General features: G+C 36.7%; 1 protein-coding gene across 2 annotated transcripts in view; it reads right to left on the bottom strand.

Annotated features, from left to right (window-relative positions):
* Positions 1-14,693, bottom strand: part of GALK2 (galactokinase 2) — a gene marked incomplete at both ends in the record, with an annotated part of 112,531 nt that overhangs the window by 81,364 nt on the left and 16,474 nt on the right. For both annotated transcript variants that reach the window (XM_084239900.1, XM_084239899.1), the window contains 3 exons: positions 2,214-2,304; positions 5,252-5,375; positions 9,456-9,544. In XM_084239900.1, the coding sequence (XP_084096026.1) occupies positions 2,214-2,304; positions 5,252-5,375; positions 9,456-9,544 (304 nt within the window). The remainder of the gene's footprint in view (positions 1-2,213; positions 2,305-5,251; positions 5,376-9,455; positions 9,545-14,693) is intronic.

Raw genomic sequence — 14,693 nt, 5'->3', positions numbered from 1 at the left:
TGTAATTTAACGTAAATGAGTTATTTGAGGATATCCAGATTTTTATTAGCATTTATAGATACAATTTAGCCATATGGTAGCTTTCAAGACAGCCAAATTAGAATTCAGCCACAAATAAGAACACAGACTCTAAAAGAAGCAGGCAAATTCTATTTCTACAATTAGGAAAAGTCCACAGAAATAATCACACTGATTTAAAGATGGAAAGCTCTAGGACACTTAGTGAATATCTAGGATGAGGACACTTGGAATGAGATCAGATCACAGACTTTGAAAGTTAGGATTAAAAATAAATGCAAAGCCAGCTCCTCCTCAAGAAAACATACCATTGTATTTGCTAATTAACAGTTCAAGACCAAAGTACAAAATACTATTATAGTACATAATTATTCATTTCATCATATATATTATTCTAGGGAGAAATTTCAATGAACTAGCCAAAAAAACCAAAGAAACAACAAAACTCTACAAATAAAAGACTGCTTTTTTCCTTTTTTTTTTTGGTTGTTCCTTTTTTCCTAAGCTAGCAAAACTCATGTACCGCACAAGAAAGATTCAGTTGGATGTACTTCTCTTCTTTAAGTCATCTAAAAATTTCCTTTCCAGAAATATAAACTAATTATAAACTGAAACACTGCTGTTGCCAATGTTCTCTCATATGAAACATCAGTTTGTTTTAAAAGAAAATCTTTGCAGAATGCTATATATTTAACCATAAACTGATCAACAGAGCATCTTGAATGTGAACATAGTTAACAAACTTATCACACAATGTTTAAATTAAAATGTACAACAGATTGAAAAACGTAAATGGGTTTTGCCAAATTTCTAATAGCTCTATCCCAAAAGGATAACATGTTCAATTTAAAGTAAACAGATTATCCTCTTGAACTTTCTAGAATTTGAATTTGAAGGTTTCTGAACAAGCTAAAATTTAAATGTCTTTTCTGTCAAAAGTCCATCGTGCAAATCTTCTTTTGAAAATAAGTTGTCAAACCAAAAAGAGGAGCTTCAAAACCTAAAATTCTCAGAAACAACTCAAAGCAGCATGCACTATTTTGGTCATTTTACCCATAGGCTACAAAAAGGCCTGTTGCTAGAAGGAAGATCAAATTACATTTGCCAGGAAAATGCTTCCAAATACTGTAATTCTCACTAATGCACATGACAAGCCAAATGATTTGAAGATTGAAGACCTGCCAATAACTTTCCCATAAGTCATTACCATGTGTCTGGAGGAAAAAAGAAAGAAATGAATGCAGAAACTCTAAGACCAGAACCACCATAGTACAGGGCCCTGCATGTGATGCACTTCTGTACTGGATGTGTCACTCAGTCCGAAGTACAACAAAGTTTCAGACAGAATTGTCAGGCAATCAGGAACACAAGCATTCTAAAATACAGGCTGGTTGGTGAACTTTGGCTCATGCAGGCAAAAACCTACCTTATCTCTCTTTTATCTGGGAATCTATACAGGAATCACTACATCTGAAATAATGACTGAAATATAAGGGACCCCAAAGTGTCAAAAATAAATGTGGATTTTTTTTTTTATCCCTCGTGCTTTTTTTTAGTAGGAAAAGTGGAAATACTTCATTTTCCTGTTCTTGTACATGATAGCAGAAATATTCAAGGTAATTATTCAAAGTTGCTAGGAAAATACTTATACTAATAAATTTGACTACATCTTTTTTAACACCATGGAAAGAGTAATAACAACACTAGCTAACAGGCCTACTGTGTGTCAAGCTCTGCCTAACCCTTGCAGCAATTCTGTCTAGATAGCAATGCCATAATTTTATAGATAACAAAACTGAGATTTAAGAGGTTAAAGGAACTGCTGAGTGGAGCCCAGATTCAAACCCAGGACTGCCTGACTCTTGATTCCTCTTACAAATACACCTATATAGCCCTAAACCAAAATTTAAATATATCATTACAATATATAGGTCAAAGAAAATTTGAGCAAAGATTTAAAAACCAGAGATGTTCATCGGATGCACATTGATTTATGAGGAGCCACTACTGCCCACTCTGAACACCACCCAGAAACACTCATACCTACCTCATCCCATGAAATACATAAGTTAGCAAAATAGAACACAAAATTCAGTATTGAGAGGAAATAAAAGATATAGAGTAAATAAAATAAATCTTGATGTAAGATACCTCATAATCCCAACTGCTCGTGGATGTCTTACAAACCCATTTACCTTAATTCCTTTAAATCCACAAAGGAAATAGTGGTGCCACAGAGGCTTGGTTTTGTCAATCTGAATGTTAGCAGCATCAGTGCTGAAGTCCCTGGGAAGACAAAAGACAGTGTTCAGGCTGGAGGCCCCGGGCTGCCACATCGATGGCTGACTGCTGCCATCTTGTGCCAAGACTGTGACACTGAAATCTCATTTTTCATTTACTTTCACTAAATGTACTTCACAGTCCACCCAAAAACAACAAACATCTCCAGGTGCTGAAAGTGAAGAGACGTTGTAGTGACAACTAACCTGCTTCCAAAGCCCTTCTTGTTTCCTGAAACAGAGAGGAACCACTATGCTTTAGCATAAGCTACATCACTGTTAAGCTGGCATAAACCAGTTGAATGCTTATCCTGTGGGCCTGCTGTATGGCACACCTTTAACCAGGACAGAGATAGCCAAAGCCTCTTTTCAACACTTTCTGCCACCACACTTATTCTGCCATCTGCATAGTTTAAGAAACAGGAGGAACAAAGAAGCAAATAATTGGACATACTCATTGGATAAAATAAGATTACATGAATCTATACTTGCATAAATTAACAAATGAACAAATAGCAAAATAAGAATGGAAAGTTCTTCCTTACAGTAAAATGTCAACTAATAGATGTGTAAGAAATGATGGAAATAGAAAAATCACTATTTAGCAAACTGCAAATTTAAATTGTTTCAGGAAAGAATCATCAATGAATGCTAAAGTTAGTGAGTAAAAATTTTTATGAGAACCAAGTTATTTACATACTCAAAACATTTCCCCACCAGATACTTCATTGCAAAGGGGAAAAGCAGTAACTTGATGGTAAAGAACTCTGGCACACATCACCTTAGCCAAATGATCAAAATTAACATCACCCTTAAAGGGACACAGCGTTACTCCTCGATATGATGCACTGAACATGCATCAGTAGATATGTGGGAATTACTTGTGTTATTCTTGTGACTGCTTTGTAAGTCAAAAATAAAACATATTTCAAAATAAAAAAGAGATAGGCTCCAAAATCAGCCAAAGGGCAAAATACGTGAAATGAGGAAATAGCAACATTCTCTCTCCATTTTGACTGAGACCTCTTCATAACATTTACAAAATATCCACTATGTGCTTATAGCAGAGACTTTCTAAGCATTATTTTAACTGAATAACATGGATGCACCATCTCCAAAGGAAAATGTTTCATGACTACTTAAGTGTGCAAGGTGTTCGAAGAAATACAAAGGTAAAAGGTAAAGCACTTAGCTTTTTTTTTAGTTTTTTTAGTTTTTATTATTTTTTTAATTTTATATATTTTTACATCATTTTCAATTTTTGCACAATTTATGCATTTTCATCTTGGTTATAGTCCCCATACAATTCCCACCCCCCCCCCTTGTTTTGATCCTGCTACCTCCTCCCTGCCCCCCTGCAGTGTGTCTCTGGTTTATAGTTGCTTGTTGATTTTGATTTTTACTTTATTATAATTAGTCTTTTTCCTGGTCCCTTATTTAGGTTTTCTAAATTCCTGCTATAAGTGAGACCATCCGGTATTTTTTTTTTTTTTTTTTGGTCTTTCTGGCTTATTTCACTGAGCATGACCCTTCCAGTTCCATCCATGATGCTGCTGCAAATGGCATGAGTTTATCTTTTTTGATTGATGAGTAATATTCCATGTGTATATGTACCACATCTTCTTGATCCAGTCATCTATTTTTGGGCATTTGGGTTATTTCCATAGGTTAGCTATTGTAAATAGTGTTGCTATAAACATAGCTTTTAACATCTGTAATCTAGCCAAAACAGCACAAATAAAAATCGTGACCATATACCACTGTCATGTGATGGTATGTTTTACGAGGGATACCAAGTCAAGGGGGCATCATTTCTATAGTCAGCATATATATGGTGGAGAAAGAAGAAATACTCAGAGAGGTTTAGTGACTCTCCAAAAACACACATTAGGTACCTTATGAACAAATTTACTTAAATTCATTTTACTTGAAAACCAATTTGCTTTAATTATTTCCACAGAGGAAATAACTGTGCCACAGAGAGTGACTCCAGCTCAGAGCTCTTTAGTGTCCTCCACAGAGCTAAAATAGATGATTCACAATCAAAAGAAGTCACAGAATTTGGAAAGCAGATAAAGTTACTTGAGCAAAACCAAATGGGCCCTATTTCTGGTTAAACAGAGTGCTTGAAAGTCAGCACAAAGAAAAGAAAAACAGAAAGGGGGGGTGGGGAATATATTAAGAAAAGTAGAGGAGAAATTTGCACAGATGAAAGAAGTTAGATGACAGGCATCAAGGAAAATCCAAGGGTTTATCCCGGGAATGCAAGGACAGTTCAACATTAGAAAATCCATCAGTATAATTCATCGTTTAAAAAAAAAAAAAAAAAACTGGTCATCAATACTGAATAGGTATTTCATGAAATTCAATAGGCATTCATGAATTTTTTTTAAACTGAGCAAAATGAGAATAAAAAAAAAAAACAGCAACAAAAAAATGCATCCTTCATAAAACATATGTACCAGGAACTTAGGTCCTTCATGCCCCAGATTCTGTGTTTGACAGTGAGGTCAGAGCACTGAAGAAGTCACATAGCTTACATCTACTGAGCACAGATAAAGTAAGCAGATCATGATAATGCAGCATGATGAGATGCTATCACAGGGAAATTAGAGGGTGTAATAGTGAAACATAAGAAAGGCATCAGCCCTGGCTTTGTTGGAGTTAATTACCTCAGAGATAAATACCTTTGGGCAAGGGTGGAGTTTATATTACCCAGTATCTAAATCAATGCTGGGAACACTACATGTCTTCAGATGTTTCTTAAATAAATGAACAAATAAACAAAATGAACAATTATTGAATAGTAGCCTTATATTTGTTTGGACTTCATTTGCAAAATCTCAAAAAATTAGAAGACTTACTATAAATATAATATCTTCTAAGGAGTTCATGGGGGTACAATTGCAAAGACACGCACACCATTGCTCATACTAACAATCCTAAATACTCACGGATACAAGGGGTTTGTATTGGCCAGCTGGAGAGTATGTGTTTTCACAGGTTCCACAGCTATTAACATATCTTGTTCTACAGCCATAGGAAGAACTGAATAGCCGCAATAATCTATATGCTCTCCTGGAAAAAAAAAAAAATCAAATGTAATAATTGCTAGCAGGTGAAACCAGAGTACCTCAAGTAGCTGACATACAGGAAATACTGATGATAAGCCAGGTTTTAACAGAAAACAAAAACATCATGGGCAAAACGTGATTCTGTTTTATTTTCCCCCACCACGAACATCTGAGCCCGGAACTTCTGCTAATACATGTATATTAGCTATCAATTTATGTTTAGAGACTTCTTTAAATCTTCACGAGCAACTTTCTAATTCATAAAGATTATCTTCAAATACTTGTATGTGACTAGTTATGTGGATCATCAATAAAAGGGATAGCTCCTTTCACTGTTGCTCTTTTATATTAACTTGTTAAATATCAACCATTGAAACCAGACACTTTTTCTTCTATTTTTTTAAAGATTTATTTATTTATGTATATAAGAACTGGGGTACAGGCCAGAGGTACGGGGGGTGAGAGAATTCACCAGAGATAGAGCAGAGAACAGAACAGGCAGATTGACTGAAATATACTACCGAGGGGAGCAGTGGGCAAGCCAGGAGAGGTCTGCTGCACCATGTGTGTATCTCCCTGGCAGGGGATCGAACTCATGCTGCAGTGGCTGAGGATAGCTTTATAGGTTGTGTCTTAACCCCTTGCACCACCAGGGAGGCCCCGCTTTCTCTTCTATTAACACTGAGTCCCACTCTCTTCCTTAATAACCAATGAACTCACTGATGGTGAGGACTTGGCTTTATTTTTGTGACTTTATCAAATTCCTACCAAATTAGATGAACACCATTAAGCTGGGTTAAATGTGTTATACACAACTAAAATAAAGAAAAAGAATCTGGGAAAAGAATAATCTGCATCATTTTATATACAATAAACATAAGTAGAAAACAAACTATTCTCTTCTCCTTTTCATTCTAATTCCTCTAAGAATAGCTGCAGGAATTTTTTCTCCTGTTAGATCACAACATTGTCTTCTAATCCTCTCACAGCCCCCCACACACCTCTGGCCTGCACCCCAGTGCTTGTATGCATAAATAAATAAATCTTAAAAAAATAAGCTTTACTATTAAAAAAAACTCCAGGTTGTTACTCATAAGATTTAAATACACAGTAACAATTTTTTAAAAAGCTATAAATGAGCTAAGTAAGCTCATAAATGAGCTCATTTATATTTCCCAGCACTAATATTTCTATCTGATTGCTCCTATGGCAGGCACAATTCAAGTAAGAAGCACAAAAAAAAATGAGATAATAAATTTCTGTATTTTTTTTACATGTTGGCAATGATAGAGAAGTGGTTTTCAAAGTTGTCTTTCTCCCCAACCTCCTTCAAGAAGACAGTAATAGGGGCCTCCCTGGTAGCACAAGGGGTTAAGACGCAACCTATGGGTCTATCCGCCACCACTGCAGCATGAGTTCAATCCCCGGCCAGGGAGATATCTACATGGTGCAGCAGACCTCTCCTGTCTTGCCCGCTGCTCCCCTTGGCAGTTTATTTCAGTCAGTCCGCCTGTTCTGTTCCCCACTCTGTCTCTGGTGAATCCTCTCACCCCACCCCCACAACTCTGGCCTATACCCCAATTCTTGTATGTATAAATAAATCTTTAAAAAAAAAAAAAAGACAGTAATATAAGATATGGTTGATGAGTAGAAAACACATATTTAAAAATATAGCAGAACTCCAGTGAGATACCAGATTTTGTTGAGGAGGTATAGATGACAGCTTTCTGAGAATGAGGGAATCCTCTGTCAAAAACTAACAGAAACAATCCAGGTAAGGGGCAGGGAGGGAGCAAGAGCTAGTAAGTGAGGATAACAAGATGACTGCATTTTGAATATTTAACAGAAAATATAATGCCTTTAATAAAAACTGAGATTTGTTTCATCCAAGCACTAACAAAATTAACTATGTTAGAAACATAATATCCACCCTTATCTTAAATCAGAAAACAGTAAATAAATTGACTAGAATAAGAAAATACTTATTAAGAAATTCTTGGTTTGCAACCTGTATTCCCCAAGCTAAGTGAAACGTGGCACCCTTCTGATGACATTGTTTCTTTCTTTTTTTTAATATTTGTTTTTATTTATGCATAGAAGAACTGGGGTGTAGGCTAGAGGTGCGGGGATGAGAGAATTCAGCAGAGACAGAGCGGAGAGCAGAACAGGTGGATCTACTATAATACCCTGCTGAGGTGAGCAGCGGGCAAGACTGGAGAAGTCTGCTGCACCATGTGTGTTAGCTCCCTGGCTGGGAATCACTCGTGCTGCATTGACTGCCATTGCTTGATAGCGCTGAGACTTTAATCCCTGTGCCACCAGGGAGGCCTGACAGTTCATTTCTTATCTTCTCACAGTAGTGAGAAATTGTTGACATCCTCTTTCCTCTCTGATGTTTCCAAGCCTTCTTCCTGTTCTATTCTTCAAACGTTCATGCCACATTCTCCGTTCCTTGACACTATCATTTGTGATCCTTATACATGCTGCTCCTCAATGAAGACCTTAACCAGCTTGCTCCAGCCTCTCTCCATCCCAGTTCTGCAATATCCTGGATAACGTTCAAGTAAAAACCAATCCAAGTTCCCAGCATCCCAAGCCTTTGACCTCCAGGAAATGACCTCCTCTCTGCTTTCCCCTGTACTTCTATGGCCATGACAAATCCAGTAATGGCCCTAAACCTTATCAACTGAAACTTTACTACCTATGAAATTCTAGTTTCAATTATCATTCTTTACTAAAATCTCCATCACATCATTTCTCTTTCTCAGTCTATCCCACTTGCCTGTTTTTCAGACTCAGTTCTTTGACTCTCTTCCTTAAAAACTTCCTCCAACCTTTTTTTTACCTACCCAACATAAATTCCAAGACTCATTATTTCACCGGCTCTCCTGCTGATATTTCCTTATATCAATGTCAATCTCTTGTAATCTCCAAAACAGAAGCCCAACCCTAGATCAGACACAGGTAACTAGACCAGATAGGAATGGGGAGAGGAGGTTGTTGTAAATTAGTACTAAATTCTATGTTTTCCAGCTCTAACCAGATTTCAAGCTACCCAGCAAAGCTTTGGTTTTCCAGCTTTCTCTCTCTCTCCAAACCCTTATAAGGCTATTTCAAATTTTTTACCTGCTCCTTAAACATCCAACTTCTCTACCTCTCCCCCACAAGAACTCCCTCAACCTTATACAGCAAAGTTACACATTTGCCTACATCAACTGCACCCTTTTCTTTCTCGCCTTCTGTTAAGAGAGTCAAAGTGGCCTCTTCTTTTTTTTTTTCTTTTTTAAAGATTTATTTATTTATTATACAAGCACTGGGTACAGTCAGAAGCGCAGGAGGGTGAGAGAATTCACCAGAGCCAGCGGGGAGAGCAGAGCAGGCAGACTGACGAAGTACACTGCTGAGGGGAGCAGTGGGCAGCAGGAGAGGTCTGCGCGCCATGTGGGACCCTCGCCTGGTGGCCTGGGATCGAACCAGTGTTGCAGAAGCTGCGGGCAGCTTCGCAACCCAACGCTCAACTGCTGAGCCACCGGGGAGGCCCTGAAGCAAGATATTAGGTACATGGGCATTCGTTATATTATCCCAACTAATTTTTTATATTTCTGCATTTTCCGATTATAGAAAGTTTTCTTTTTAATCCTCCTTTGACTCTTGGGTTTTTCCTCAGTTCCCCATTCCATTTTCTCTTGATAAGTCCTGCTCATACTTTAGGTTGCCCCATGCTTAAAGGCAAAGTGTTCTCCTAATGCAATGATTAAATGTAAAACCATCAAAATTACCACAATATAAAATTTTCACCTGCAGCACAGAAAAATTTTCATTTTTCATGAAAGCAATATTAACAACTGGATTTCAACAAATTTATACATTTTAAAAATGAACAGACATAATTAACATTAGTGATATGCATTGGGAAAGACGAAAACAGTGTATCCTTGATGCAGAAGTGTATTTTGCTCTAGTAGATATAGTGACATATTCTATTCTTTCATTTCTTCTGTGAAAAATTAAGAAAACATGCATTAACAAAAATTTGGACCTTACCAAAGGAGGAAAACATGAAGAAAAGGAACTTTTGAAATACCTATTATGTTCACTCTTCCTGGTGCTCGAACATAAAACTTGGGAACGGAGCCAAACTTAGAGTTAAACATCTCTTTCAGCTTCAACAATCTAAAAACAAGAGTAGAATATTATAGAACAGCCATATAATTTTAAAAATCCATTAAGATACATATTTAATATACCTACCACCTTTAATTATCCTTAAAAAAAAACAAGAAAAGAAAATCTGCTGATATAACTCCTTGAAAACCTTAGGATGAAACATTTCTATAACCTATATGATTCAAGAGTAAATACAGCTAAGCACACAGAATATAAAGGTTTAGACAAATATACTCCACAGAAAACTTATTTCCTTCAGTTATGAAAAAATGCAACTTTCTATATAATTTTTTAATGATATTCAGAAAAGAATCTGTGAATACTAAAAAAAACAAGTGGCATGCAAAAGCATATCAGCTTCTTGGGGCTATGATAACAATATGTGACAAACAGGTAACTTAAAACAACAGAAATGTATTTCCTTACATTACTTGAGGCTAGTAAGGCCACACACCCCTGAAACCTGCAGGGCAGAATCCTTCATCACCTCTTTCTAGTGTTTAGTGGTACTGCTCAACCCTTGATGTTCTTTGCCTGGCAGCTACAATCTCTCCCTCTGTCATCACATTGAATTCCCTGTGTATCTCTATGTATTTCTCTGTCTTTCCTACTTACAAGGACACCAGTCTTTCTTTAATTTAATTTTTTATATATATTTATTACATCATCCTTCATTTTCGTACAATGTATGATTTCCCCATGAAATTCCCACCACCATTTCACCCATGCACCATCACCATAGTCCCTTGTGCTCCTCCCACCCATGTTCGGATCCTTCTCCATCCTTCTCCCCTACAGAACGTCTCTGGTCTATGGTTGCCTGTTGATTTTGATTTTTACTTTATTATAATTTTTTTTTCCTGATCCCTTATTTGGTTCCTTTACTTTCCTCCTATAAGTGAAACCATCCAATATTTTTCTTTTTCTTTCTGGCTTATTTCACTGAGCATAATCCCTTCTAGCTCCATCCATGTTGCTGCGAATGGTACATTTATCCTTTTTGATTGCTGAGTAATATTCCATTATGTATATATACCACATCTTCTTGATCCATTCATCTATTTTTGGGCATTTGTGTTTTTTCCATAGCTTACCTATTGTAAATAGTGCTGCAATAAACATAGGCGTGCAGGAAGAACACCAGTCTTACCGGATTAGGCCCACCCTAAATGAGTATGACCTCATCTTAACTTGATTACTTATATAAAGATGCTAGTCCAAATAAAGTCACATGCTGAGCTTCTACAGTGATATGAATTTGTGGGGAATACTGTTCATCCAGCACAGGAAGTCAAATGAAAACTAGATGGGTGTCAGGAGACTGAAATTCTCATCCCAATGGGGCCTCTACTTCAAAGTTTGGCAAATCTTTCTCCTTGGCCTCTCTTCTGTGATATTAGAAAACTTGAACTAGACAGTACCCCTAGGTCCCTTCTAGGACCAAAATTCTTAAAGTAGATGATTAATTTCGTACTGTTAAATCATCTTGACTCAGTCCCATGAGTTGGTCCCACTTTTTGTAGTCCCACATTGTATTACATCTGTGTACTGACATCAGTGCAGCAAACATTCATTAAAGCCTTCCATATTTAAGACACTCATTAATTGATCTTACTCATGAATTGGTTACGAGAAACAGAAATGCACACCAAAAAATGCTCAAAAAAAGAAACTTATTTTAATGATAGAAAGCTATACTGAATATTCTTGGAAGTTATTCCATGTGGCCTTTGGGGAATTCAACAGTCACCAGAAATTCTGTTTATATCAGTGCCTTTGCTCCCTCTTTTTATTTCCATTATCTCATCCCTTCTTTCTACTCAGTACTCTCCACACCCCAATTGTCTTTGTGAGCCTCTTAGATTCTGTTTCTCTATATCTTCGATTTCCATTATTTACAATGTTTCAATGTCCCATACTCTGATTAAGTCTCTGTGCCCTTTAATACAAATTCTCAAAAATGATAATCTGGTTGGCAGAATCCGGGTCCTGTATCCAACCTGACCCAATTATTTGTGGCGAGGGGGCAGGCATTTAGCACAAACAAGGTCACTTGTTTAGGTTACAAATATGAACACCTGGGTCCACTACTTCAGCAAAGGTTGTGGATAACAACAGACGATATAGGGAGGGGGACAGAAGCACATCATTCAAGATTGATTTACTAGACTCCCATGGAGATATTGATAATGGCTGCCTAAATCTGAGTCTCCCCAGATATCTGCTAGAACAATTAGGCACAAGGAAAACAACTATACAAAAATCCTATCTTTAGTATAACCAGAAGAAAGAATACACAAAAGAAGGAAGGAATAGTCAAACCACAGTGAACCACTGGAAAAATAAACTGAGTGAAAGAGAAAATAGGAGTCTCCAAAACTAAGATTAATCTGAAACCACCAATAGAAAGGAAAAATCCACTCATTTTTTAGGGAGAGGCATGAGAAAAGAAAAGATGAAAATAGAATAAGCTCATTGATTGCTATATAGGCTATAAAGATATCTTTAAAAACTTACAAAGCAACAATCTTTTTTTCAGTCATAGGACAGACATCTACAAGGGTATTATTAAACCACTGAAAAATGTTCATGGCCTATGTACTTGGTAGAACTGGGCTCAACAATCTCTCTACCACATGATGAAATTTCTTGACCTCATTTGACTTTATGTGGAGTGGGAATATATATCCTATGGAGATGTTGTTTGGAAAATTAAATAAGTAGGGTGGGAACAGTGTCTAGTCCAGGACTGGAATGAAGGACTTGCTTTGTAAATGGTAGTTATTATTATTATCTCTTAGTTCCTGGATTTAGTATTATTTCTGCTCTGCAGTCATGTGAATAAACACCCAGTAGAAGCAACGAGAGATGGCAGGTAATTGTTTAGCTTGGGGTAGGGCTGGATATACTGTTAAAGTATTGTGGTGATTTTAATGATGCCGTTGACAAAGCACAGAGCTCTCTGCCTCCCTTTTTCCATTTTATAGAAAGGGCTGAAACAAATTAGGTTGTCAGAGTCTAGACAGAGTTATTTAAAAAATGTTCATGTTTTTCAACAACCCCCAAAAACTGACAGACAAAGCAAGCAGTAAAAGGTAAAATAAGAAAAGTAGTCTGTTTTCTTGAGGCATTAAAGAAATGTCAAGTACAAAGTTAAACCAATACAACAAAAATATAAATCTTCCTAAGCACCAGAGCAATTTCAAAAAAAAAAAAAATCCTGACAATGAAACATAGAAATTATAGCAAATAATTATAAAGAAAATGAGTTGAAATCAAACATATTAGTCACATCAATCAATATGAATGGGCCTACCTCACTTATTAAAACAAAAAGATTTGCAATTGGTTCCAAAACCAAGACTAATCTACTTTCAGTATACAAGAGATACAATGAAAAAAAATTATTTAGAAAGGCTATCGACAAATGGGTAAAGGTATTCCAGGAAGATGGAAACGAGAAAGCAGAGGTAGAAATCCTGATCAGACAATGTAGAACGTAATCCAAAGAACAGTAAATGAGCACAGAAGGAAAATCCACAGTGCTGAAAGCCATAATCAAAATGAAGATAACAGTTAAGAAATGGCCCAAGATGAAACTTCAAGAGGGTAAAACAATAAACAATGTAAGGAAATACAGATAGAAATACATTAATAATAATAGATTAAAAAGACATCTTCTCAGTATAAAAACAGAGCAGATGAACCAAAGAAATAAAGATTCAAACAACAAAGTTGATGAAGTAAATGTTATAGACATACATGTATATTTACTATTACATCCTGATAATGGGGAATAGAACTTCTCAACAGCACATGGGATACTCACAAATAGTGGTCACATATTAGGTCACAAAGAAAACATCGGCAAATTATTAAAAATATTAAAAGGTAAAAATATTAAAAACAACATTGTGGAGCTTCCCTGGTGGTGCAAGGGTTAAGACGCAACCTAAGAAGCAATCTGCAGCCACTGCAGCACGAGTTCAATTCCCGGTCAGCCAGTGAGCAACCCACAAGGCGTAGCAGACCTCTCCTTGCTCGCCCACTGCTCCCCTCAGCAGTGTATTTCAGTACATCTGACTGTTCTGCTCCCCACTCTGTCTCTGGTGAATCGTCTCACCTCCCACACCTCTGGCCTGCACCCCAGTTCTTGTATGCATAAATAAATAAATCTTAAAAAATAAAAAAAGCACTCTGAACTCAGTGCAATAAAACCAGAAATCATTAACAAGATCATACCTTGTCTTTAAAGAAATAATTGCAGAGCTGAGGCAGGGAGAATACAATATAAACCTGGAACACCTTGTGCCAGGAAGTAAGGAAGTACTCAGAAATAGCAGCATGTTGGAGGACCTGGACGCCCATATAAGGCGCTCCTGCTACCCAAGTGTAAAACAATTTGTATGTAAAAGTAACAATAATGGTAACACATTATAACCCATAGACTAAAATAAAAATCAAGCCCATGCTGATATAAATGGAACTGATAACTGAATTTTTTTTTATGTAGACAAGTAGCGTGGGGTGATGAATTCTGGGCAAACACAATGAAAAGGGATGCTACATTCAGAAAATTTCACTTAGGGTTACAAATACATGAGAAGAGGGAAGGGGGAGGAGGTAGGTAGGAATCAATCCCAGATCTCACAGTTCCTTATATGCCATTTTGAGGAATTTGGTTTTTAGAATATGGAGATGGACGTGAACAGGTGTTGAAGGATGGAGTTGCATCATTAATTTCACACTTGAAAAAGCCCCCTGGGAAGTGCATGGAAACTAGGCCTTAGGAAATTGAAGCAGAGAAAAAGAAATCTGAGGTCAGTTTAGAATTTAGAGAAAAATGCTTAGTATACATAGTGGAGGAGGAAGAAGAAAAGGGTGAAAATTAAGGTGATATTAAGAATGTTAAGTCTGTAGGAACTGGTGACCAGTTAGATGTGGGAAAGAGGGGAAAGCACATAACTGCCAATTTTCTGGCTTATATCCACTGAGGGGCTAATGATATTTCTGCCTGCAAAAATCACATACAAATAAAATTCAAGTTCTGCCAAATTTGAATCCTTATAAATTTGCTTTCATAAGCACTGCAAACACAAACAAGGTGAAGTGCCAACAGAAGAGTTAGAGTAAGTCTCCTGAAAAGAGTTTTATA

Source organism: Talpa europaea (genome assembly GCF_964194135.1).
Source record: "Talpa europaea genome assembly, chromosome: 8".
NCBI lineage: Eukaryota > Metazoa > Chordata > Mammalia > Eulipotyphla > Talpidae > Talpa > Talpa europaea.
The sequence above is the reverse complement of the archived record's forward strand: the minus strand, read 5'-3'. Positions and strand labels throughout refer to the sequence as shown.